This window comes from Mus musculus, chromosome 8, assembly GCF_000001635.26.
Source record: "Mus musculus strain C57BL/6J chromosome 8, GRCm38.p6 C57BL/6J".
NCBI classification, from domain to species: domain Eukaryota; kingdom Metazoa; phylum Chordata; class Mammalia; order Rodentia; family Muridae; genus Mus; species Mus musculus.
In genome coordinates, this window is record NC_000074.6 from 3562501 (window position 1) to 3585099 (window position 22599).

The window sequence follows — 22599 nt, forward strand, 5'->3', positions numbered from 1 at the left end:
TTTGTTTGTTTGGTTTTGGTTTTGGTTTTGTTGGCTTTGATTTTTCAAGACAGGGCTTCTCTGTGTAGCCCTAGCCATCCTGAAACCTACTTTTTAGATCAGGCTGGCCTCGAACTCACAGAGGATCAAGGTATGTACCACCATATCTGGCTAAGTATTTCTTTTTTAAAATTAAAATACAATTACATTATTTCCTTTTTCCTCTTCCCACTCCAACCCCTCTCATGTTTGCAGACTCACCTGTGTTTACTGAGGTCAGAGGTCAATCTCAAGTGCTACTCTCCACCTGGATATTTCCTTATCCTTTTTTTTTTTTTTTTTTTTTTTTTTTTTGATACATAGTCTCTATATAGTTCTGACTATTCTGTAGCTCACTATATAAGTATCTAACTCATAGAGTCCTCCTGCCTCTGCCTTCACAGTCCTGGGACTAAAAGTGTGCTTCAACACATCTGGCCTACCTGAGTTTTTGAGACAGGATCTCATGAGGGGACCCCATTAAGCTAAGCCAGTGATTCCCAGGGAATCCTCCTTACCTCTGCCTGGCCAGCACTGGGATGTCAGATGTACGAAAACACAACTGACTTTCCACATGGGTGCTGTGCATCCAACTCGGGTCCTCCTATCTCCACATCTTCCGTGCTTCCACACCAGTGTTGTGGGGTGTTTACTGTAGCTACATCCTTGTTTCCAGAATAAGCTTTGGCTTGTTCTCCGACTAGTTCATAACTAACATAACATCCCATTAATTCTGACATAAATTCTGCCATGGGGCTGGTTACCTCTGCTCAGCTTTCATGCATCGTCCTCTTTAAAGTCCTGGGGCAAATTCTTGTGCTTGATTCTCTCCCAGAATCCTACTGGATGACCCACATTCTGTTCGAACCTTTCCCTATATGACCATAGGGTGTTTTGTTTGTTTTTTTGTTTTGTTTTTTGTTTTTGATTGCCAAGTGATATATCCATACAGTACACAAGAGATTCTCTCTGCACACTAGTTTATACAGTGTTAAGGAATGAAAAGCAGGCCTTCATGGATGCTGGTCTAACACTCTGACATCTGTACCACAGACGGACTCCTTTCTTTCTCTCTCTCTTTCTCTCTCTCTTTCTCTCTCTCTCTCTTTCTTTCTTTCTTTCTTTCTTTCTCTCTTCCTTTCTTTCTTTCTTTCTTTCTTTCTCTTTCTTTCCTTCTTTCTTTTTTTAAGTTTTATTTATTTATTTTGTGTATGTCACTGTCTTCAAACACACCAGAATAGGGATCCCATTACAGATGGCCGTGAGCCACCATGTGGTTGCTGGGAATTGAACTCAGAACCTCTGGAAGAGCAGTCAGTGCGCTTAACCACTGAGCCATTTCTCCATCTTCACCCCCCCCGCCCCCGCCCACTCCTCTTTCTTAAGAGGGGGATGTGTGTAGTCCAGGCTGGCCTTCAACTTAAGGCCTGCCCTCCCCTCCTCCTGCCTCTTCCCTTGAGTGCTGGGGTGGCAGGAGTGCTCCTCAGCACGTGATGACAAACCTCTGACTTTTAGCACTGAATAATACTGCTTTGGATGAGCCCCACTTCTACAGTCTTAAAAGCAGTTCCCAGACAGCCGAGTGTCCCACCTCAGCAGCTCTCACACATCTTATTCTTATTCGTTCATTTGGGAAAAGGCTAAAATTATCACCATGCCCAACCTTACTAAGAATTGGGTTTTTAAAGCTATTGAGCCAGAAAATGACAATTATTTTAAAATCTCTCTGTGTGTGCATATGTGTGTGTGTGTGTACATGTAGGTATATGTAGGTATATATATATATATATGAATGTATGTAGAAGCAGGCATGTGTGTGTGTGGAAGCCAGAGGTCAACCATGGATATCCTAATTTAGGAGTTTTCTATCTTGGTCTGTGTGTGTGTGTGTGTGTGTGTGTGTGTGTGTGTGTGTGTGTATGCAAATGTGAGGGAGTAACTGTGGAAGCCAGAAGTGGATGTCAGGTGTCTTCTTCCTCAGTTTCTCTCTATTTTATGCTTTATATTATTGCTACATTGTTTTGTGTGTGTGTGTGTGTGTGTGTGTGTGTTTTTTCTTGGTTTTTTCGAGACAGAGTTTCTCTGTGTAGCTCTGGCTGTCCTGAAACTCACTTTGTAGACCAGGCTGGCCTCGAACTCAGAAATCTGCCTGCCTCTGCCTCCCAAGTGCTGGGATTAAAAGTGTGCGCCACCACGCCTGGCAGTTGCTACATTGTTATAACATATTACTTAAATATAAGTAAAATAATATGTTGCTTTAATTTTATGTGTATGAGTATACCTGTATGGATGTATGTGTCATGTAAAGGCCAGAGGAGGGCATCAGATCCCTTGGAACTGGAGTTACAGATGGTTGTGAGACTCCATATGGTTTCTAGGAACCAAACCATGGTCCTCTGTAAGGGCTGTCAGTGTCCTTAACCAATGAGTCATCTCTCTAACCTCACCCACCTTATCTCTTTGAGATCTCTCAATGAGTCTAGAGTGCATCAATTTGGTTAAACTGATTGGCTAGTGAGCCTCAGGGTCCTCACATCTCTGCTCCCACCAACCACCACAGGAAAGAGTTACGAGCACATGCCATCACATTTTACATAGTTGCTGTCGATTGAACTCAGGTTGTTATGTTTGCACCACAAGCACTTTTCCAGACAAGCCAGTTCCTCAGTCCCCAACTAGCACCTTCGTTTATGAGATAAGGCCTCTTACTGCAACCTAGGGCTTGCTTTGCTAGGCTTGTTTGGCTGGCCAGGGAACTATCAGGATCTCCACCTGTGTCTGCTTCACCAGACCTAGAATTACAAATGCATGGTACAATGCCCAGAGTTTTGGGTAGGTGTTGGGAACTGAATTCAGTTTCTCATTCTTGTGTGGCAAATACATAACAAACTCCATTGGGAGTGCCAATGAAGACCAATTCTTTCCTTCTGATCCTTTCCCTCCATCCCATTCCATCCCTTCCCTTCACCTCCTCTTGTTTCTCCCTTCTCTCTCTCTCTAGGCCCCCTTCCTTGTTCTCTTCCCCACCCCCATCCCACTCCTTCCCTCATCCCTCCCTCTCTTCCTTTCTTTCTTTCAACAGGGTCTCAAGTTGCCCAAGCTGGCCTCAAATTCCTATATAGTCTAGGATAATCTTGAGTTCCTGATCCTCCTGCCTCTATCTCCTGAGTAATGGGGTTGTTGAGGATACTACCACATCTAGTTTATGCTAGTGATGGAAACCAGGGCTTTGAGCACAGGAGGCAAGCACTTTACCAACTCAGCCCCATCCCCTACCTCAGATTTTTTTTTCTTTTGAAATGCAATTTGATTGATAGTCTAAAAGAAAAAAAAAATGATGCCTATAATGTCTAAATCGGCAATCCATCCTCTGGGAGCACACAATTTGGAGGAGGTGTGTGGGAAATAGTTCCAGAGGCTGTTGACAATGGTGTAGGGGTATAGGAAGCTCTGAGGCCTTTAAAAGAACGAGACAGACCTGTATTTACTGACATGGAAAAACACATGTATATCGCTCCATGAAAAGGAATGGGGACCATACAGGCGGATTCCACTGGAGCAAGCAGACACATGTAGAGTGGCCACAGTGAACTCCTTTCACTCCAGTGTGCTGCGGAGGAGGGGACTCAAGGGAGGAACGTCAGGAGAAATCTTGTTATTGAAGATGAAATATTCCCTGAGCTTGTAACCTCTTCTCCTCCACCAGGGTTGCTTTTAGATTTTCACTATCATAGATGAGATTGGGGTGGGGATTTTCCTTCTTCTTCCCCCTCATCCTGTTCACCCTACTCCTCTTTTTCAGGTAGGTTGTTAATATGAAGCCTGGGATGACCTTAACTTTGAGATCCTCCTGCCTCAACCTTTGGAATCTTCGGATTACAGCTGTGCACCACACCCACCAACTTCTTTTTATTTGCTCTCTCTCTCTCTCTCTCTCTCTCTCTCTCTCTCTCTCTCTCTCTCTCTCTCTCTCTCCCCTCCTATCATTGATTCAGGTGCAGCAGCAAATATGAGGTCAGAGGTCAACTTACAGGAGTTTGTTCTCCTTTCACTATGCTGTGAGGATTCAACTCAGATATCAGGCTTGTGCAGTGAGTGACCTCTCTTTGAGTCTCATTTGGCCCAGGATGATCTTGGACTTGTGAATCTCTAGCTTCTTCCTCCTGGGATCATAGCACCATGCCTGCTTTAGTCAATACTTGGGATGGAACCCAAGGCTTTTTGCAGGCCAAGTGCTCTACCAACTTAACCACAGCCCTAAGCCCTCAATCATTTCTTCCTATTATCTCCAATGTGTTATTGCAATAAACGAGTAAGAACATTCTTCCATTTCCCCTGTTCCTGTTCTTAGGAAAAACAAACACTAGACTTGACAACAGAGGCTCATAGCTGACTGGCTTCATTGTAGTGCTTGATACACTTGGCTAAGTTGCTCTGGTAAAAGGCGGAAAAGTTTAACACCCCTGGCAGTGGGTGGAAGGTCCTGTTTCATGGCACAGTTGGAAATTATTAGACAGGACAGCTGGGAGGGCTACTGGAAGCACAGAACAAATTCAGGATGTTCGAGGCTCTGGGTTCCAACCCAAGCACATTGCCCCACCTCAATCAAACAGCAAACCAAACCTGGTGACATGGCTGTAACCAGAGCACTCACGCGGTGGAAAGCAGAAGCTGAAGGCCACTTTTAGTGTGTTTGAGGCCAGCCTGGCTTACATGTCCCCCAACCCCCCAAATAGGACTGGGGGTATGGCTCAGTGGGTAAAGCACTTGCCAACCTGAGTTCAGGTCCCTAGAAACCTCATAAAGGTAGAATGGACTCCACAAATTATCCTCTGACCTACACACAGAGAGACTACACACCTGCTCTCACACATTAAAAACGTGCAAGATAAAAACTTGCTGGGCATGGTAGCACACTCTTTAATCCCATCATTCGTGAGGTGGAAGCAGGTGGATCTCTGTGAGTTTGAGGCCAGTCTGGTCTTTAAAGCCAGTTCCAGGACAGCCAGGGTTGTTACACATAGAAACCCTGTCTTGAAAAAACAAAATAAATAAGTAACTCTTTCTTTGACTTAAAAGGGGAGGTGGGGCGCCATGTGATTTGCACAACTTTTAATCCTAGTGAAAGATTATCCATTAGACTGACTCCCAGATAAGCAGACCAAGAGGGAGATCGGCCAGAGCTAGGTAACAAAGATAGCAAGCTCCGAGGATGGTAGCTTCTTCCTCGCCCTGCTGAGCTGAGACAAAAGCCTGGAGGCTTAAAACAAATGCCTTACATGCTTTTGTCTCCTGCCAGCAGGACTCTGCTGCTGGTCTGGGTCAGGTGTCCGAGGTCTGCTCAGGACGGTCACACAACAGTTCTGAGCCAATCAGCTACTCTGTCTTTCTTCAAACTGACCAACCGTAAAGTAGGGAAGAAAACTCAGACTTTAAACCCCCAGCCTTCATTGTCAACCTCTCTGCTTTGCAGAGAGTCTTTCTCTCACCCCAGATAAATGCCTGTCCTCAACTGCCGATTCTCTCTGCTGCTGTCAGCAGACTGGAGATTTCTCCACTGCCACCTGTCGTGCTTGAGGTTTGTCCTGCCTTTTAGTTAGTGAATTGGCAGAGAAAACGAACCGGATAAAGAACCCTAGACTGTATTACTAGGACTTTGAAGGCAGAGGCGCGTAGAACTCTGTGTATTCAAGGCCAGCCTGGTTTATATAGGCCAGCAAGTTTCAGGACAGCCAGGTCTACAAAATGAGACCCTGCCTCAGAAAGAAAAAGAAAGAAAGAAAGGAAGAGAGAAGAGAGGGAGGGGGGAAAGGAAAGAAGGAAGGAAGGAAGGAAGGAAGGAAGGAAGGAAGGAAGAAGTTAAAGAACGCAGCTTTGTATATATATTATTTTAGTATATATTTGTTTATTTACTTTGTGTGTGTCTATATGTGCGTGTAGAGTTCAGAGGAGAACTTGCAGAAATCGGTTCTCCCCTCCCACCATACGGATCCCTGCAATCTACCTCAGAGCAAGCAGTCGTTGGGGTGGGGTGGAGGATTTTTTTAAAGCCCCCTGCAGCCTCCGTTGCTTTCCACACTTTTAATATCTTACTTCAGTATGCAAATTTTTTCCAATCCTCTGTTCTTGTGGCTTTTTTCTATGGCTCAAACAAGTGGTGGGTCCTGAGTGGTTGTGTTGGAGTGGGGTGACACTCTCCGCAGGTGTGAGCACTCAGAGAGGCAGATAGACTGGGAGGATCACATACTGTTTCTGCTTCGTGTTTGTTCATGTTTGTAAGTATTGATTTTGTATGATCAGCTTTATTTACCTGAGTGCAACGGGGTGTTATATTTGAAGAACCTGTGTGTGTGTGTGTGTGTGTGTGTGTGCGTGCATGTGTGTAGGTGTGTATGTGTGTAGGTGTGTGTATGTGCATGTGTGTAGATGTGTGTGTGTGAGAGTGTGTGTGTAGGTGTGTCTGTATGTGTGTCTGTGCATATGTGTAGGTGTGTATGTGGGCATGTGTGTCTGTGTGTGTACATGTGTGTTTGTGTGTCTGTGTCTGTGTAGGTTTGTTTGTGTGTGTGTCTGTGCATGTGTGTATGTGTGTGTGTGCATATGTGTATGTGTGTGTGTAGGTTTGTTTGTGTGTGTGTCTGTGCATGTGTGTATGTGTGTATGTGTGTCTGTGCATGTGTGTCTGTGTGTATGTGTGTGTGTGCATGTGTGTCTGTGTGTGTAGGTATGTCTGTGTGTATGTGTGGTGTGTCTGTGCATATGTGTAGGTGTGTGTGTGCATGTGTGTAGGTGTGTGTGTGTGTGTGTGTGTGTGTGTGTAGTATAGAGATCTATCTTGGGTATAGTTCTTCAGGAGCCATTCCCCTTGTTGTTACTGTTTTTTTTTTTTAGTTTTTATTTAATTATTTATTTTATGTGTATGTTCGTAGACCTCATTGTCTGCATGAGCACTACACACACACACACACACACACACACACACACACACACACATTGCCTGGGCAGACCAAAAGAGGGCATTGAATTCCCTGGAACTAGAGATACAGGTAGTTGTGAACTCCCTAATGTGTGTGCTGGGAACCAATCATGTATTCCCTGAAGAGCAGACGGTGAGTGTTTAACCACTACATCATCTCTCCAGGCCTTTTAAAGAATTTTTAACTATACTTATTTATTTATTTTATGAGAGGGTGGGCACACATGGTACATGCCATGTGTCTTAGGGTGCCATTGCTGTGAACAGACACCATGACCAAGGCAACTCTTAGAAGGAAAACATTTAATGGGGCCAGCTTACAGGTTCAGAGGTTCAGTCCATTATCATCATGGCAGGAAACATGGCAGTGTGCAGGCAGACGCGGTGCTGGAGCAGGAGCTGAGAGTTCTACATCTTGTTCTGCAGGCAACAAGGAAAAGACTGTGTCACACTGAGCACAGCTTGAGTGACTCCACAAAGCCTACCGACCCAGTGACACATTTCCTACAATAAGGCCACACCTCCTAACAGTGTCACTCCTTATGGGCCAGGCATTCAAACACATGTGTTTATAGAAGCCATATCTATCAAACGAAGTCTGCAGCCTGTGTTCAATGCCCACGTGTACTCTGTATCACACTTGTGCCCCTCCACATACTGGATAGAAACAACTTAGGGGAATATTATGGTTAATATTGTCATCTCTACAGGGTCTAAAATCACCTAAAAGGAAAAAAAAAAATCTCTGGGCACATCTGAAAGGGAGTTTTTAGACTGAGTTAACCAAAGTGTGAGTATCCAGCCTGAATGTAGATGATGCTATCCCATGGTGCATTTGCCTTTGATGCCAGCATTGGGGAGACAGAGGCAGGAGGATCCCTATGAATTCAGGGTCAGCCTGGTCTAAAGAGAGTGTTCTAGCACAGCCAGGGCTATATAAAGAGACCCTTTCCACATTATTTTAAAATTTTTATTTTAAGTTTTAAAGTTTTTTAAACCTTATTTCATTTGTATTATCTTATTTAAATAAGTATTTAAGTTTTTAAGATTTTTTTAAAAAAATGTAGTTGTGTGTCTCTGTGTGGGTATGTGCACTTGTGTGCGGTACCCAAGGAGGCTAGAAGGTATCTGGATCCTCTAGAGCTGTAGTTACAGAGGGTTGTGAGCCACCTGACCTGCATGCTAGAAACTGAACTTGTATCCTCTGCACAACGCTGGTTTTCTCTCCAGTCCCTCCGTTTGTTTTTTTTTTTTTAAATTTTAAAAATTATTTATTTATTTTATGTAAGTTACACTCTAGCTGTCTTCAGACACACCAGAAGAGGGCATTGGATCCCTTTAAAGATGGTTGTGAGCCACGATGTGTTTGCTGGGAATTGAACTCAGGATCTCTGGAAGAGCAGTCAGTGCTCTTAACTGCTGAGCCATCTCTCCAGCCCCCTCCATTTTATTTTAAAGTGTAATTTTATCTGTTATTACCGTGTGCATATGTATGTGATATGGGTGTATGATTGTGGCACACACTTGTCATGGTGCACTTGTAGAAGTCAAAGAACAACTTTCAAAAGTTCGTTCTCCCTGCTGTGGGATCTGGGAACGGAACTCGAGTGTACAGGCTTGCTCACAAGCATTTCTACCTGCTGTGCCATCTGGCCAGCCCAGTTCTACCTTATTCTTTGAGGGTGGGCTCTTGGCTGAACTTGGAGCTTACCATTTTGGCTAGACTTGCTGACCAGTGAGCTCCCTAGCTTATAATGTTCAGATTACAGATGCCCGTGACTGAGTCTAGCTTTTATGTGGGTGCTAGGGATTTATGCTGGCTGGTTTTATGTTAACTTAACACAAACTAGAGTCATGGAAGAAGAGGGATCCTCACCTGAGAAAAAGTCTTTATAAGATCAGGCTGTAGGCGTACCTGTACAACAGATTTTTAATTGGTGATCCATGGGAAAGGATGCACTCACTATTGAGTGGGACCATCCCTAGGCTGGTGGCCCTGGATTCTATAAAAAAGCAGACTGAGCAAGCCACCAGGAGCAAGCCGGTAAGCAGCACCCTTCTATGGCCTCTGCATCAGCTCCTGCCTCCAAGTTCATGTCCCCTTTGAGTTCCTGTACTGACTTCCTTTGATAATGAACAGTGATGTGGCAGTCTAAGTCAAACAAACCCTTTCCTCCCTAAGTTGATTTGATCATGGTGTTTCATTACAGCAATAGTGTCCATAACTAAGACAGACAGTCACCTACAATGGACAGGTCCTGTACATGAATTAGTGCAATCAAAACAGTCCCTCACTGACACAATGGCAGGCCAACCTTATCTAGACAACCCCTTTTTTGAGACTATGCCCAGGTTTCTTAGTTAGGGTTTGATTTGATGTGATAAAACATCTTGATCAAAAGCAATGTCACAGAGAGCAAATAGTTTATTTCATCTTACAGTTCTATATCATAGTCTGCCATCAAAGGAAGTCTGAGCAGGAACCTGGACTCAGGAACTAAAGCAGGAGCCGTGGGGATCAAAGCTTACCGGCTTGGTCCTCATGGCTTGCTCAGCCTACTTTTTTATAGAATTCAGAACCACATGGCACTTGTGACACACACACACACGCGTGTACACACACTTACTTCTGTATTGGGCCCATCTAGTTAATCACTAAATAAGAAAATGTCTGCATAGGCTTACCTACAGACCAATCTTAGGCAAGCATTTTCTCAATTGTGACTCCCTCCTCTGCGATAATTCTAGTATCATATTGATAGGGAGGGGGAGGGGCAGGCACCCCATCCAGAACAGCAGGTGAGTCTAGATTGTGTCAAATTGACAAAGCTATCCACCACAGCTGGAAGACACTCCACAAATGCCATTCTACTCATTATCCTGCTAAAGGCAGAACTTTGCAGCTGATAGACTCCAGACAAACTGTGTCTCTGAGCTTCCTGGTCATGGAAACCAGAGACAGATCAGGCTCTTTGATCTCTGAATAAGGATTTGGACTTTCTGGTATTAAAGTTTCCTTCTCTCTAAGAATATCTGGCTGCAACAGAGAGCTGAGAAACAGTTCAGAATTTGGGAGCACTAGCTGCTCGTCCAGAGCATCCATATGGCTGCCCACAACTGCGTGTAACAACAGTTCTAGGGGATTCTGTGCCTTCGCTCACCTCCAGGGATTCCTGCACATATGCAGTGCACATACATACACTGAGCCATGCACACACACACACACACACACACACACACACACGGAAAAGAAATATATCTTTAAAATTCCCCAGAAAGGGCTGAACAAATGGGTCAGCATTTAAGAGCACCGAATGCTCTTTCAGAGGTCCTGAGTTCAATTCCCAGCAACCACATGGTGGCTCACAACCATCTGTAATGAGATCCAATGCCCTCTTCTGGTGTGTCTGAGAAAGCAATGGTGGTGTACTCATATATAAAATAAATTAAATAAATAAATAAATATTAAAAAAGAAACCTCCCCAGAGGAGATTCAGTTTTGGGTAAAGACAGGAGATGGAAATGGTCAAAAGGTGAAGCTGCTGGAGAGAACAGAAGAGCAGAGAAAAGTAGTTTCTCCATTTAGAAGACTTCAGGGTAACTTTGTGCTCTCATCTCCCCAACAGGGTCTCACGTACCCCAGGTTGACCTCAAACTTGCTGTGCACTGGAGGATGACCTTGAACTACCTGTGTTCCGGCCTCCAACTCTGAGTGCTAGGATAACAGGTGTGCATCACCACATCGGTACATTGGGGCTAGGCACAGCCAGCCCTTGACCTTGTTTTTCGCAATTGCTAAGTCAATGCTCGCTTTGGTCTGCCCAGACACCTCCTCCCACCAGAGGAATGGAACTGAAGAAAGCAATGAAGTGGACAGAATGTTTCTTCTCACCAAGGACATATAAATGATCAAGGACATACCAGGGGAGCTCTGTACCCTGAGCTGCTCCAGTCTTGACAGTACACATTAGCATGACACACAGTATATATGCACGGACGTGTGGTTGTGTGTGCACATGGGCACATAGGTATTTGTGCTCATGAGAGAAATCAAGTGGAACTATTAGGCATGCTGATAAACAAGGATGTGTTCATAGGTAGTATTTCAGTGTTTGTATGCCCACCGCATGTATGCTTATTTTATGTATTTGTGTGTATAAATGTGTGTGTATGTGCATGTGCACATGTATGAAGTCATTCCTCAGGACTCCACCTTTCTTGTTTTTAATATTGATATTACAGTATATTTATTTGTGCATATACGGACAAGTTGCAGGAGTCTCCTGTTCCCTGGGCTGTTCTAAAATTTCCTCTGTATCTCAGAATAACTTTGAACTCCTAATTTTTCTGCCTCTGCTTCTTGATTTTTGGATGACACATATGCAGCCACCATCTCTGGTTTATGCTGTGCTAGGGAGAGAATTCAATTCTTTGTGCATGCCAGGCAAGGTCCCTGCCAGCTGGGCCCATCCCTAGCCATAGGAAGTGGCCCCTTCAGATTGCCCTCTTTCCCTTTGTAGATTCTTTCTGTGTCCATGGATCCAACATAATGTTCTGAACCTGTGCAGATTCTAATCCTTTGTTATCACTTCTTTCTAAACACAGTTGAGCATTATTTGCATCCCATTAAGAAATCACCTAGAAGTCAGGCTTTAATTAAATCACACCTAATTCCAGCACTTGGGAGTCAGAGGCAAACAGATATCTGTGAGTTCTAGGACAGCCTGGTATACAGAGATTCCAAGATAGCCAGAGCTACACTGTCTCAACCAAACAACCAAACCAAAAGATACAGTTTCTAGTCTACAGGAGACAGGCTTGAAATCTCTCTCTCTCTCTCTCTCTCTCTCTCTCCCCCCCCTCTCTCTCTCCCTCCCCTCTCTTTATCTCTCTAGCCTCTCTATGTAGCTCTGATTGTCCTGGAATGCTCTCTGTAGATCAGGCTAGCCTGAAACTCACAGAGATCTGCCTGCCTCATTCTTTTGAGTGCTGGGATCAAAGGTATGTGCTTCTATGCCCAATTCAGCACTCTTGAGGATAAAGTAGAAGACTGGGAGCTTGAGGTTAGGTTAGCATAAGCTACAAAATGAGTTCCAGTTCAGCCTGAGCATACAGCTTGACCCTGCTTCAAAAGCTCAGGCTGAGGATGTGGCTCAGCTGTTAGAATGCTGGATTAGCATGCAAAAAAGCCAGTAGCACATAAGTCAGGTGTGTGGTAGCCCACACCTGCTCTCCCTGCACTCAAAAGCCAGAGGCAGGCAGACCTTGGAGAGTTGTTCAAGGTTAGCTTTGACTATATGAGACCCATCTCAAACCACTCAAGCTAGGCTGGGTGAGTAAATAAGTTTAACAGAGCAGTCGCTTAGCATGCAGAAGCCCTGCATTTTCTTTCTAACACCGTATGACCCTATTGTAGTAGTACGCACCTGTAATCCAACCATTTGGGAAGTAGAGGTAGGGAGATCAGGAATTCAAGGTCTTTTTTTTTTTTGCTACACTGTGAATACATGCTTCTGGTGGTGATAGTGGTCCAGGCCTTTTATCCCAGCACTCTAGAGGCAGAGGCAATTAGATCTCTGAGTCTGAGGCCAGCCTAATCTACAGAATGAGTTCCAGGACAGCCAAAGATTACACAGAGAAACCCAGTCTCAATAAAACAAAACTAAACTAAAGACAAAGAAAAAAAAAAAAAAAAAAAAAGAGTGGTCAGCCACTCTGGAGGTGGTGTGAGATCTTGCCTTAAAGCAAACAATTAAAAACAAACCCCCCACCCCCAACAACTAAAGTCTGCTATGGGCTGGACTTGGGTGTGGTGGTGTGCTTGTCTCTACAATGCATGAGACCCTGGGTTCAGTCCCCAGCACTGCAAAAATTATAGTAGTACTTATAAACCAAGCCATGCCTGTAATCTCAACACTTTAGGAGGCAGAGGCAGAAGGGTCAGGAGTTGCAACACAACAAAAAGAACACAGTATTAATGATAAATTCTGGTGGTGCACACAGGTCCTCTGAAGGTACAATATCATTATTTTTGGTATGTTTGTGTATATATTTGTGTGTGCAGGTGAACATGTGTGTGTGTGTACACCTGCATGTGTATTAATATATTTTAATTTGCCAGGTATGTTTTCACATGCCTTTAATCCCAGGACTTGGGAGGCAGACACAGGTGGATCTCTGTGAGTCTGAGACCAACTTGGTCTACAAATCGAGTTCCTAGACAGCCAAAGCTACACAAAGAAACCCTGTCTTGAACTGCCCCCCCCCCCACCACCAAGGGGAAAAAAAAAAAAGAGAGAGACAAGAAAAAGCATTTGATGGTCGTGGTGACACATCACAACACTCCAGCAGCAGAGGCAGGGGGATCTCTATGTCACCTGGTCTACACAGTGAGTTCTAGGCCAGCAAAAGCTACATTGTAAGACCCCGTCTCCAAAAAAAAAAAAAAAAAAAAAAACCAAAACAACAACAACAACAAAAAAAAACTAATAAACAAATAATAAAGGCTGGGTATGGTGGAAGCATGCCTTTAATTCCAGCACTCAGCAGACAGATGATGATGGAACTCTGATCTGCATAGTGAGTATCAGGGCAGCCATAGCTATATAGAAAAAAAAGAAAAAAGGAAAAGGGAGGAAGGAAAGGAAAGGAAAGGAAAGGAAAGGAAAGGAAAGGAAAGAAAGAAAAGGATCTAGTTTCCTGTATGTTAGACACTTCCGGTCACCTTGATATCCCTCGGGGACCTGAAAGTGAACCTACTCCGAAAGACTCTAGCCATCCTCAGTCAAACCCTCATCACGTGTCCTCATCTCTGCACCCGGGAGCAGAGGCTTCTTAGTTGTGAAAGGCTGAGAGATTGGAACGTTTTCAAGGCTCCTCCCTCCCACCTTCCCACTCCTTCCTCCCGTGTGCTTTCACTGGCAAGTTCTGTCAATTCTATCTCCAAAACATGTTCTAAGTACCTGCATTCTTCTGGGCCGTAAAACCACGCCCTAAGGTTGGCCTCCTTCATGGAACTTATGCGGTCCAGTGGGTACCAGTAGGAATGCCATAGACGTGGTGGGTCCCTCAGGGCCAATTTGAATATACCAATGCTCCTGGACCAGATGCTCAAACTCGGCTCTATTACTTGCATAAATGCTTGGCTTCTCCCCACTCACCTCCTTCCCTATCTCCTTTCATTACACTAAAGGATTAAATCTAGGGCCTGGTTCCTGCTGGATCAGCTTTCTGTAACTGAACCCCACCCCCACTATCTCAATGGTGGATGGAGCCCCACCCAGCCCCTCACTGATGACAGTTTCTAGAGCCCCACCCAGCCCCTCACTGACAGTTTCTAGAGCCCCAGCCCCTCACTTCCAGGCTCTATCAACAAAGGTCTTACCTTGCACTCTCGAGTATGTTATTTTTTGATTTTTACTCGTGATTGGAGTGTTTGCATTCACGAGTGCTGGTGTGTGTATGCTGTCCCACAGGTGTGGAGGTCAAAGGACGTGAGAAGTCAACTTGCGGGACTTGCCCCCAATCCTGATGACTTCTGTTTGATTCCCCAGAACCTACATGCTGGAAGATGATTTCTCCAACTTGTCCTCTGAAACACACACACTAAACAAATAAAGAAGTAAATAAACTTTACAAATCAAGGGCGCATTATATGAATCCTAATTTTAACTCACCATTATTAAGTCGCGTTCACTCATTGCTTTGGTCAGTTTTTCCAAAATGCCCCTTTTCTGCTTCAAGGCCCACCTTGGATCCCAAGGGACACGTACCTGGGTTTTTTTTTGGATTTTGTGGTTTTGGGTGAAACCCAAAGGCTACATGGTAGGCCAGTTCTCTGAGCCACACTCACAGGCCCACAGGCCCCATAGTTATCAAGTTTCCTCAGATTGTTTTTAACTGGGACAGTTTTTCAGACACTCCTTGAGTCTGATTCTCTTGGCAGATTGGGAGAAGACTGGGTTGTAGTGCAGAACTCCTCCGTCTTTCTGTCTCCGTTTCTTTCTCTCTCTTTCTTTTCCTCCTCCTCCTCCTCTTGACAGGATCTCATGACTCAAAGCCAGCCTCAAGTTTACTGTGTAGCGGAGAATGGATGACCTTGAACTTCAGATCTCTCTCTTTCTCGTGTATGTGTGTGTGTGTGTGTGTGTGTGTGTGTGTGTGCGTGCGCACTCTCGTCTCTCTCTACCTCTCTCTCTTGAGACACTATATAATTATATAACACTATATAATTCTGGCTAATTTCCAACTCACAGCAATGCTCCTGCCTCAATCAACCCAGTGTTGAGATTATGGGTTTATACCACCATGCCTAGATTTTGTTTTTGTTTTACTTTTTACATACAGGTCTAGCTCGTTATGCTGCCCAAGCTTGTCTGGCTGTCTGGAACTCCTACCTCAAGTGATTCGCTTTCTCGGCTCCCTCACCATGCCTGACAGACAGATGCATTGGCTTGTGTCTCATCCGTGAGAGAAAGACTGAGCAGGATCCTGGAGACAGTGGGAGATTTATCAGACATAGGAAATGCCGGCAGCTCCTTTTTTGCCCATGGTGAGATGGTTTGAAATGGAGTTTCTTTGTGAAGCCATGCTCTCCCTATACCAGGCTAACCTTGAACTCAGAGGGCCACCTGAGCTTGTTAGTCTGGCCTAGGAGCTCCTTTTAAACTCCTCATCCCATTCCTGCCCCAGGGGCTATGTCCTTATAGGTCCCTCTGGAATATTCTTAGTGAAGATGTCTCCTACCATCATTTTAGCACATACTCTACACCCATTCTCTCCTCCAGGAAACCTCCTCTTCCTGACAGTGTCCCAGCAGAGGTAACCTGTACCAGGCTGGATGTATTTATTCTTGCAGAGGACCAGAACTGGAGTCCTGTGTGCACCTGTGTGTATGTGCATACACATGGTTAAAAATAAAGATAGCAGGGGCTGGAGAGATGGCTCAGTGGTTAAGAGCACTGTCTATTCTTCCAAAGGACCCAGGTTCAATTCCCAGCACCCACATGGCAGCTCATAACTGTCTGACAGCCTCACACCACTTCACATTAAATAATTAAAAAAAAAAAAGGAAACCAAAAGATCATTTAAAACTGCATTTTATTTATTTATCTGTTTATTTATTGTGTATGAGTGTATTTGTGTTGGTACACCTATGCCATAACGTGTGTGTAGAAATTGGAAGATAACTTTACTATGTGGGTTCTGACTAAAATTCCCAGACTTGGTAACAAGCCCCTTTAGGCACTGAGCCACCAAGGCAGCTCCATTTATAGTTTAGTTTTACTTTGCTTTTGAGATAGGGTCTCCCTATGCAGCTCTAGCTGGCCCGGAACGCTCTGTGTTGACCAGGCTAGCCAGGATCTCATAGAAATCCATCTGCTTCCTGTGCCTAAGTGCTGGGATTAAAGCTGTGCACAGCCACCTGCCCCATGAGTTTGTTTCTTTGGCAGGGTTTCATGGAGTCCAGGCTGTCTGCAAGTTTGTTATGTAGCCAAAGATGGCCTTGAACCTGTAATCCTTTAGTCTCTAACTCCCAAGAGCTGGGGTGACAGATGTGTCCCACCACGTCTAGTTTATGTGGTAGTGGGGATAAAACCCAGGGCTTCCTGCATATTAGGCAGGCCCTCCATCCACTGAGCTACAGCCACAGCCCAGACACCCTCCCTCCATCTCAACGGGGAAAATCATTCTATTAGTCTGTTTCAAGAATTAAATTATTATTATGTCAAGATTTTGGGGGAGGATTAAATAAGAAAAAAAAGCACTTTCACGGGTAAAAAATCTTGCAGATGAATTTTGTGGTAACTCACTGGCTCCCCTGAAACCTAACCCTGAACACCCCTGACCTATAAACCTTCTAAGTCATCCCCACCCGAAGTTTAATAGCCAGGGCCTTTCTGTCTCAAGAGGCAGGAGGCCTGAGAGGGAATAAAGATCCAGGTGAGGGAGGCGGAAGAATTTGCTGGGAGCTGGAGGGAGGCTGTAGGTTGGGGGCTGCCTGCACACACACAGAAGAACCAGTGTGTCTGAGGCTGCCCTGGCTGCAGGAACAGGCCCCCAGGGGCAGGTGGGACCTCCATTCCAGCCTGCCTGGCCAGTGTGTGGGTGGGGCGGTCTAGCCCAGCCAGGTTTACAGGTCTGCCAGGTGTGGGGGCTGGGCTCTGAGAGGGCCCTGAGGGCCCTGAGGCTAGGGCCCTAAGCCTGATTTCTACCTGGATTCTTTCAGATGCCCATTGTCCTTCCAACCCAGTATGGGTGAGGGCCTGCAGCTGTCTTCTAGGAAAACAAGTGCCTACACTACACATCTGCCTTGTGTCTCTTGAGTGTTTGCAGCAAGCTGCAGGTGCAGTGGCTTATCCGGGATTGTCCTTGGGGTCCACAGAGTTCAAGAGAACATTCTCAGGAAAAGCAAACAAGTGGGCAAGGTAAGCCAGGCAGGACAGGGTGGTAAAGGGAACAACCCTCCCTGCCAGAGAGTCTCTTCTGGTATTCCCAATACTACAAATACAGCAGCTAAAGAAACTGAGGCTCAGCACAGGAGTCATGTGGTATGCGTGCTTTAAAAGACTGGGCCAGGAGCCAAGGCAGGAGACACACTGATGCAAAGGTGCACGTGAGCACCAACAGACTACACACACTAGCCTCTTTGTGTACCCACACCCACTCCTGCATAGACACATCCAAACAGGAGGACACATGCCCCAGCTCCCCTCTCTTGGGCACACCCTTTCCCCTCGCCCAGGCACATGTTCAGCTCTGGATCGTGAGACCCGTGCCTAAGTACATGTGTGTGTGATGTGGGGCAGGACATTGACATTTTAATAGAGTTGGCCTTGGCACCGTCATCTGGGGTTTGGGAGCTTGAAGACTTATATTTATTGTTGTTGTTGTTGTTGTCTCCAGGTCCAGGGGGTTTTGTTGCCTTTTCCAGCCTCCGTTGGCTCCAGGCATGATTATGTTGCATACACATACATGCAGGTAAAACACTTGTACACATATAAATAAAAAGGGCAAAATATTTGCATTAAACGTGTGCGATATTCTCACATACCTTTTATATTGTAGGTGTGGGTGTGCATGAATGTGTAGTGAATGCACTTGGGTGTATGGGCATTCGGGTCTTGGGAAGCTGGAAAATGTTGGATGTCTTCCCCTATCCCTCTTGCTTTATTTCTTTGAGACGGGGTCCTTCACTGAAAGGAAAGTTTACCATTTCAGCTGGGCTGCTCAGCCAAGGAGCGCCCAGGATCTGCTTTCTCTGACACTTAGAGACAGAAAAGCTAGAGAGACTCACAGAGGGAAACAGAGACAGAGTCAGAGACGAAGACAGACAGAGAGAGACAGAGACAGAGAAACAGACACAACAACAGAGAGGGGTTCTATCATAAAGGACAGGTTGGCTCACAGCAATTCTCTTATTTCCCGATTCTGAGTGTGAGGATGTCAGGCTTATATACACTTTGTCTTTTTGAATGAAGTAGAGTTGGGGTTTAATGAGGGTTTTTAAACACAGGCTTAAGCAGAAGAGTTAAGAGAAAGAGAGGAGCTCAGGAGAAAATAAGACACAGAAGACACACCGGAGAGCATGGGTGTGACTGTCTTCAAGAGCTGCAGAAAGTAAGACATAACCTAAACACCAAATGTGGGTATGGACTCTTTCTTCACATGGGTTCCATGTAGCTCAGGCGTCTTTACACTTCTAATCCTTCTATCCCTGCCACCTAAGTCCTGGGATTAGAAGTGTGTACCACCATGAATGGTTCACTTTGGTGCTGAGGATCGACCCTTGCACACTGTACACCATAGCAGAGCATTCAGCCAACAGAACTATAGCCCAAGCCTTCCTCTATACTTTCAGTCATTTAATCATCTCTACATGGTATGATTCACACCCATAGTAGATAAGCTATTCATTGTGTGTGTGTGTGTGTGTGTGTATGGTAGCGGTAGTGGTGGCCAGGAACTTGATATGTAGATCGGGCTGGTTGGGAACCTATAGAGATATACCTGCCCCCTTTTTATTTCCTTTTTTCTTTTGAGTACTGGGATGGAAGGCTTACTCTACTTTATTCAGCTCTGTCATTATATTGTATTGTTTGGAGGATATATTCTTGTAAGTTTATTTTATTTTAATTTTTTATTATTTATTTATTTATTTATTTATTTATTTATTTTGGATTTTCGAGACAGGGTTTCTCTGTGTAGCCCTGGCTACCCTGGAATTCACTCTGTAGAACAGGCTGGCCTGTAACTCAGAAATCCACCTGCCTCTGCCTTCCAAGTGCTGGGATTAAAGGCGTGTGCCACCACAGCCGGCATAAATTTATATTTATTGTTTAGTTAATTGGGAGCTAATAAGATGACTCAAACTCGGGGCTGGTGAGATGGCTCAGTGGGTAAGAGCACCCGACTGCTCTTCCGAAGGTCAGGAGTTCAAATCCCAGCAACCACATGGTGGCTCACAACCATCCGTAACGAGATCTGACTCCCTCTTCTGGAGTGTCTGAGGACAGCTACAGTGTACTTACATATAATAAATAAATAAATAAATATTAAATAATTAAATAAAAAAAAAAAAAAAAAGATGACTCAAACTCAGAGCTTACTGCTCTAGCACAGGTCTGGAATTCAGTTCCCAGCATTCACAGCAGGAGGCTCACAACAAAAGGAAATCCAGGCTCCAGAGGATGTGATGCCCCCTCTGGCATTCTCCTGCACATACACACACATTCAAACTCAGCCACAGTCGGCTATTTTGTTTTGTTATATTTTCTTTTGACAGAAGCCTCTCTAGGTAGCCTAGGGTGGCTTTGAACCCATGATCCTTCTGCCTATGCCTCCCCTGTATTGGGATAACTAGTGTGGACCACCACACATTGATCCAGTGTTTATATTAACTGCACATCAGGATTATACCAGTTATAAGCATTCAATAACTACATGGGGACTAATCCCAACCCTACTAGACAGGAAATTTCCATAACACAGCTAATATTTACTCATTCCATGACCGTCTGTGCCTTTAACCCTACAACACACTTTTGTTATTGACCTGGCAAATAAGGTCTTTCTTGTCTCCTGTATGACTGACCTACATCCTTAACCCCCAAAACACTTATTCTAACACCATTGTACAGATAAGGAAACCACAGCTCACACAGCTAAGGTAGCTTACCCAAAATCACACAGCCAGAAAATGGCGGAGCCCAAATGAAACCAGTTTCCCTCACACACCTCTCTCCTATTTGCAAGGCCTAAGGAATGGCAGTTGGTATTCCACACATTTACACAGAAGCCTTTCTTATCTCCAAGTCTGTCTCTCCTGAGCCCACCAGCTTGCATTCCTCACACCTTGCCTTGGGGGACACCAGAACTACCCCTTCCTAAGTCTGTGTGAGCTCCTTGGTGCCCAGACACCTTCTCTGGCTCCCCAGTGCCCTCCCTTGGATCTTAATCTGAGAGGTCCTCCTTCTGAAGCCCACTCTGCACCCTCTTGCTCTGACCTCCAGGCACCATGGGGAGCTTCATGCTCTCCTCTAAGCAGCTTGCAGCCATAGGCTGCTCCCCTTGGTGGTCTCAAGACAGCTTCTCAGGGGAACCCCCCTTCCTCACCCACCCCCCTCTGGAAAATCTTGGGAACTTTCTCCTGCAGACCCAGCTGCTTGGACCACACTGGGTCTTACCACAGTAGGTATCCAGGACCTAATTTGGTGCCCATCCCCATTCTCCTGGATCTCTCCCAGCATCTCCTCCACACCCTAAGCACCAAGCATTGGCTCCCTGTAGAAAGGTGTCTGTAAAGAAACCCAAGTGGCAGGGCCTGGTGGTATGAACCTATTTACCCAGCAAATCAGAGAGGGGCTGGAGGTGTGGCTCCGTGGTACAGTGCCTCCCTAGCATCCCCCAATGAGGGGCTGGGGTCACAGCTCAGCTGGTGGACACTCCCTAGCATAGGGCCCTAGGCTGCAACCCAAGTGCTGGCAATTACCAATCAAAAACAAACAAACAAACAAACAAACAACAATAAAACTGCACCAGGAAGAGAGGATTTTTGGCTGGTAAAGGCACTTGCCACCAAGCCCGATAACCTGAATTCTATCCCTGACACCTACACAACCAAGGAGCAAGGAGAACAAAAAACCCTAACCTGTCTGACTGCCACACAAGCCCTGGGACACCCAGAGGCAGGCACACACACACACACACACACACACACACACACACACACACGCACACACACTAATAACTATATTTTTTTTTTCAGAATATGAAAATTTATTACTGTGTTTCCATTGTCAAATTTTATGATCTTGGCCTTTCTTTCTTGCCTTTGTATAGAGCCAACAGAGAAACATTGGCTACTTTAACCACCTTAAAGCGGACTCCAGGAATATCACCTACAGCATGACCTTTTCGACGAAATCCAGCAACCAGAACTTCATCATTTTCCTCAATGAAGTTCAGGCAGCCATCATTGGGCACGAACGCTGTGATCTTCTTCCCGTTCTTAATGAGCTGCACCCTGACGCACTTCCTGATGGCAGAATTTGGCTGTTTGGCCTCAACCCCTACTTTTTCCAGCACAATTCCCTTTGCATGAGAGGCACCCCCAAACGGATTGGCCTTCAGGGCTGTGCCCAAGTGGGCTTTCTTGTACTGTTTGTCATGCCACTTCTGATCCCGTCGGTGACTGCGGAGCTTCCGGGCAGTTCGGAGACCACGACACTTGCCCATCTTGCCGGCGCCACGGGCCCCTAATAACTATATTTTAAAGATGACCTGGCCTTGATCTGTTCCTCAGCATCTCCCCCCAGCCCCCACCTCCTTGTCTGGGAGGGAGACACAGGTAGCTGAGAGCTGAATCTGATCCTGAGCCAGCTGCAGCCACTGAGTAATGCTGCATGGTGCAAGGGGCTGGGTCAACAGAAGAGAAATGTGTGAATCTGAGCATGAAGGTCCCCTCCAGGGGCTTCCCTTCTGCAAACTTACAGAGTAACTTCTGCACGGTCCTCTGCCTAAGAGACACTGGGAGGCACTGATAAAATACTCTCACCAGCCACAGCAGCTGCCATAGTGAACACTGACCAAGCTGTGTCTTGTGCCACATCAGACAATCAAGTCACCTCTCAACAACCTAGTCCCAAAAGTACTGGGGGTTTCAGGCTAGCAAGATGGCTCAGCAGAGAAAGGTGCTTGCCAGCAAGTCTAACAATCTGAGATTGACCCCCAGGGCCCATGCTGTTCTCTGACCTCCACATAGGTGCCCCCCACACACACACCAATAAGAAAATAAATATAACTTTAAAACAAGTAATGGAGTTGAAAACCCACTGCATGACACCACAGGCAAGCAACTTCTATGTGATTTCAGGCACAGATATGTAAGTGGACAAACACCTTTTTCTTTTTTCTTTTTCTTAAATAAAAAAAGAAACAGAAGTTCAGAGAACCTGAATTATTCTTCCACACCAGCTGTCCTGGTCAGGGCTGGGCCTCAAACTCAACCATGACTTAACAGAGTTGGGCTCCTGGCTGGCAAGATTGCCCAGTGGGTAGAGGTACCTATTTCAGAAGACCCGATGAAGTGTTCAGGTGACAAGGAT

General features: G+C 45.4%; 1 protein-coding gene and 1 pseudogene across 1 annotated transcript; one reads left to right on the forward strand and one right to left on the reverse strand.

Moving 5' to 3' along the window:
• The first annotated feature begins 5497 nt into the window (after positions 1–5497).
• Positions 5498–22276, forward strand: Rps23rg1 (ribosomal protein S23, retrogene 1). Its single transcript, NM_001024728.2, has 6 exons — positions 5498–5596; positions 10621–10721; positions 15341–15545; positions 17223–17421; positions 17900–17974; positions 21335–22276. The coding sequence occupies exons 5-6, from the start codon at positions 17969–17971 to the stop codon at positions 21752–21754; spliced, it is 426 nt and encodes a 141-aa protein (NP_001019899.1). The 5' UTR covers positions 5498–5596; positions 10621–10721; positions 15341–15545; positions 17223–17421; positions 17900–17968; the 3' UTR covers positions 21755–22276.
• On the reverse strand, positions 21252–21750 carry Rps23-ps2 (ribosomal protein S23, pseudogene 2; annotated as a pseudogene).
• Positions 22277–22599: the final 323 nt, after the last annotated feature.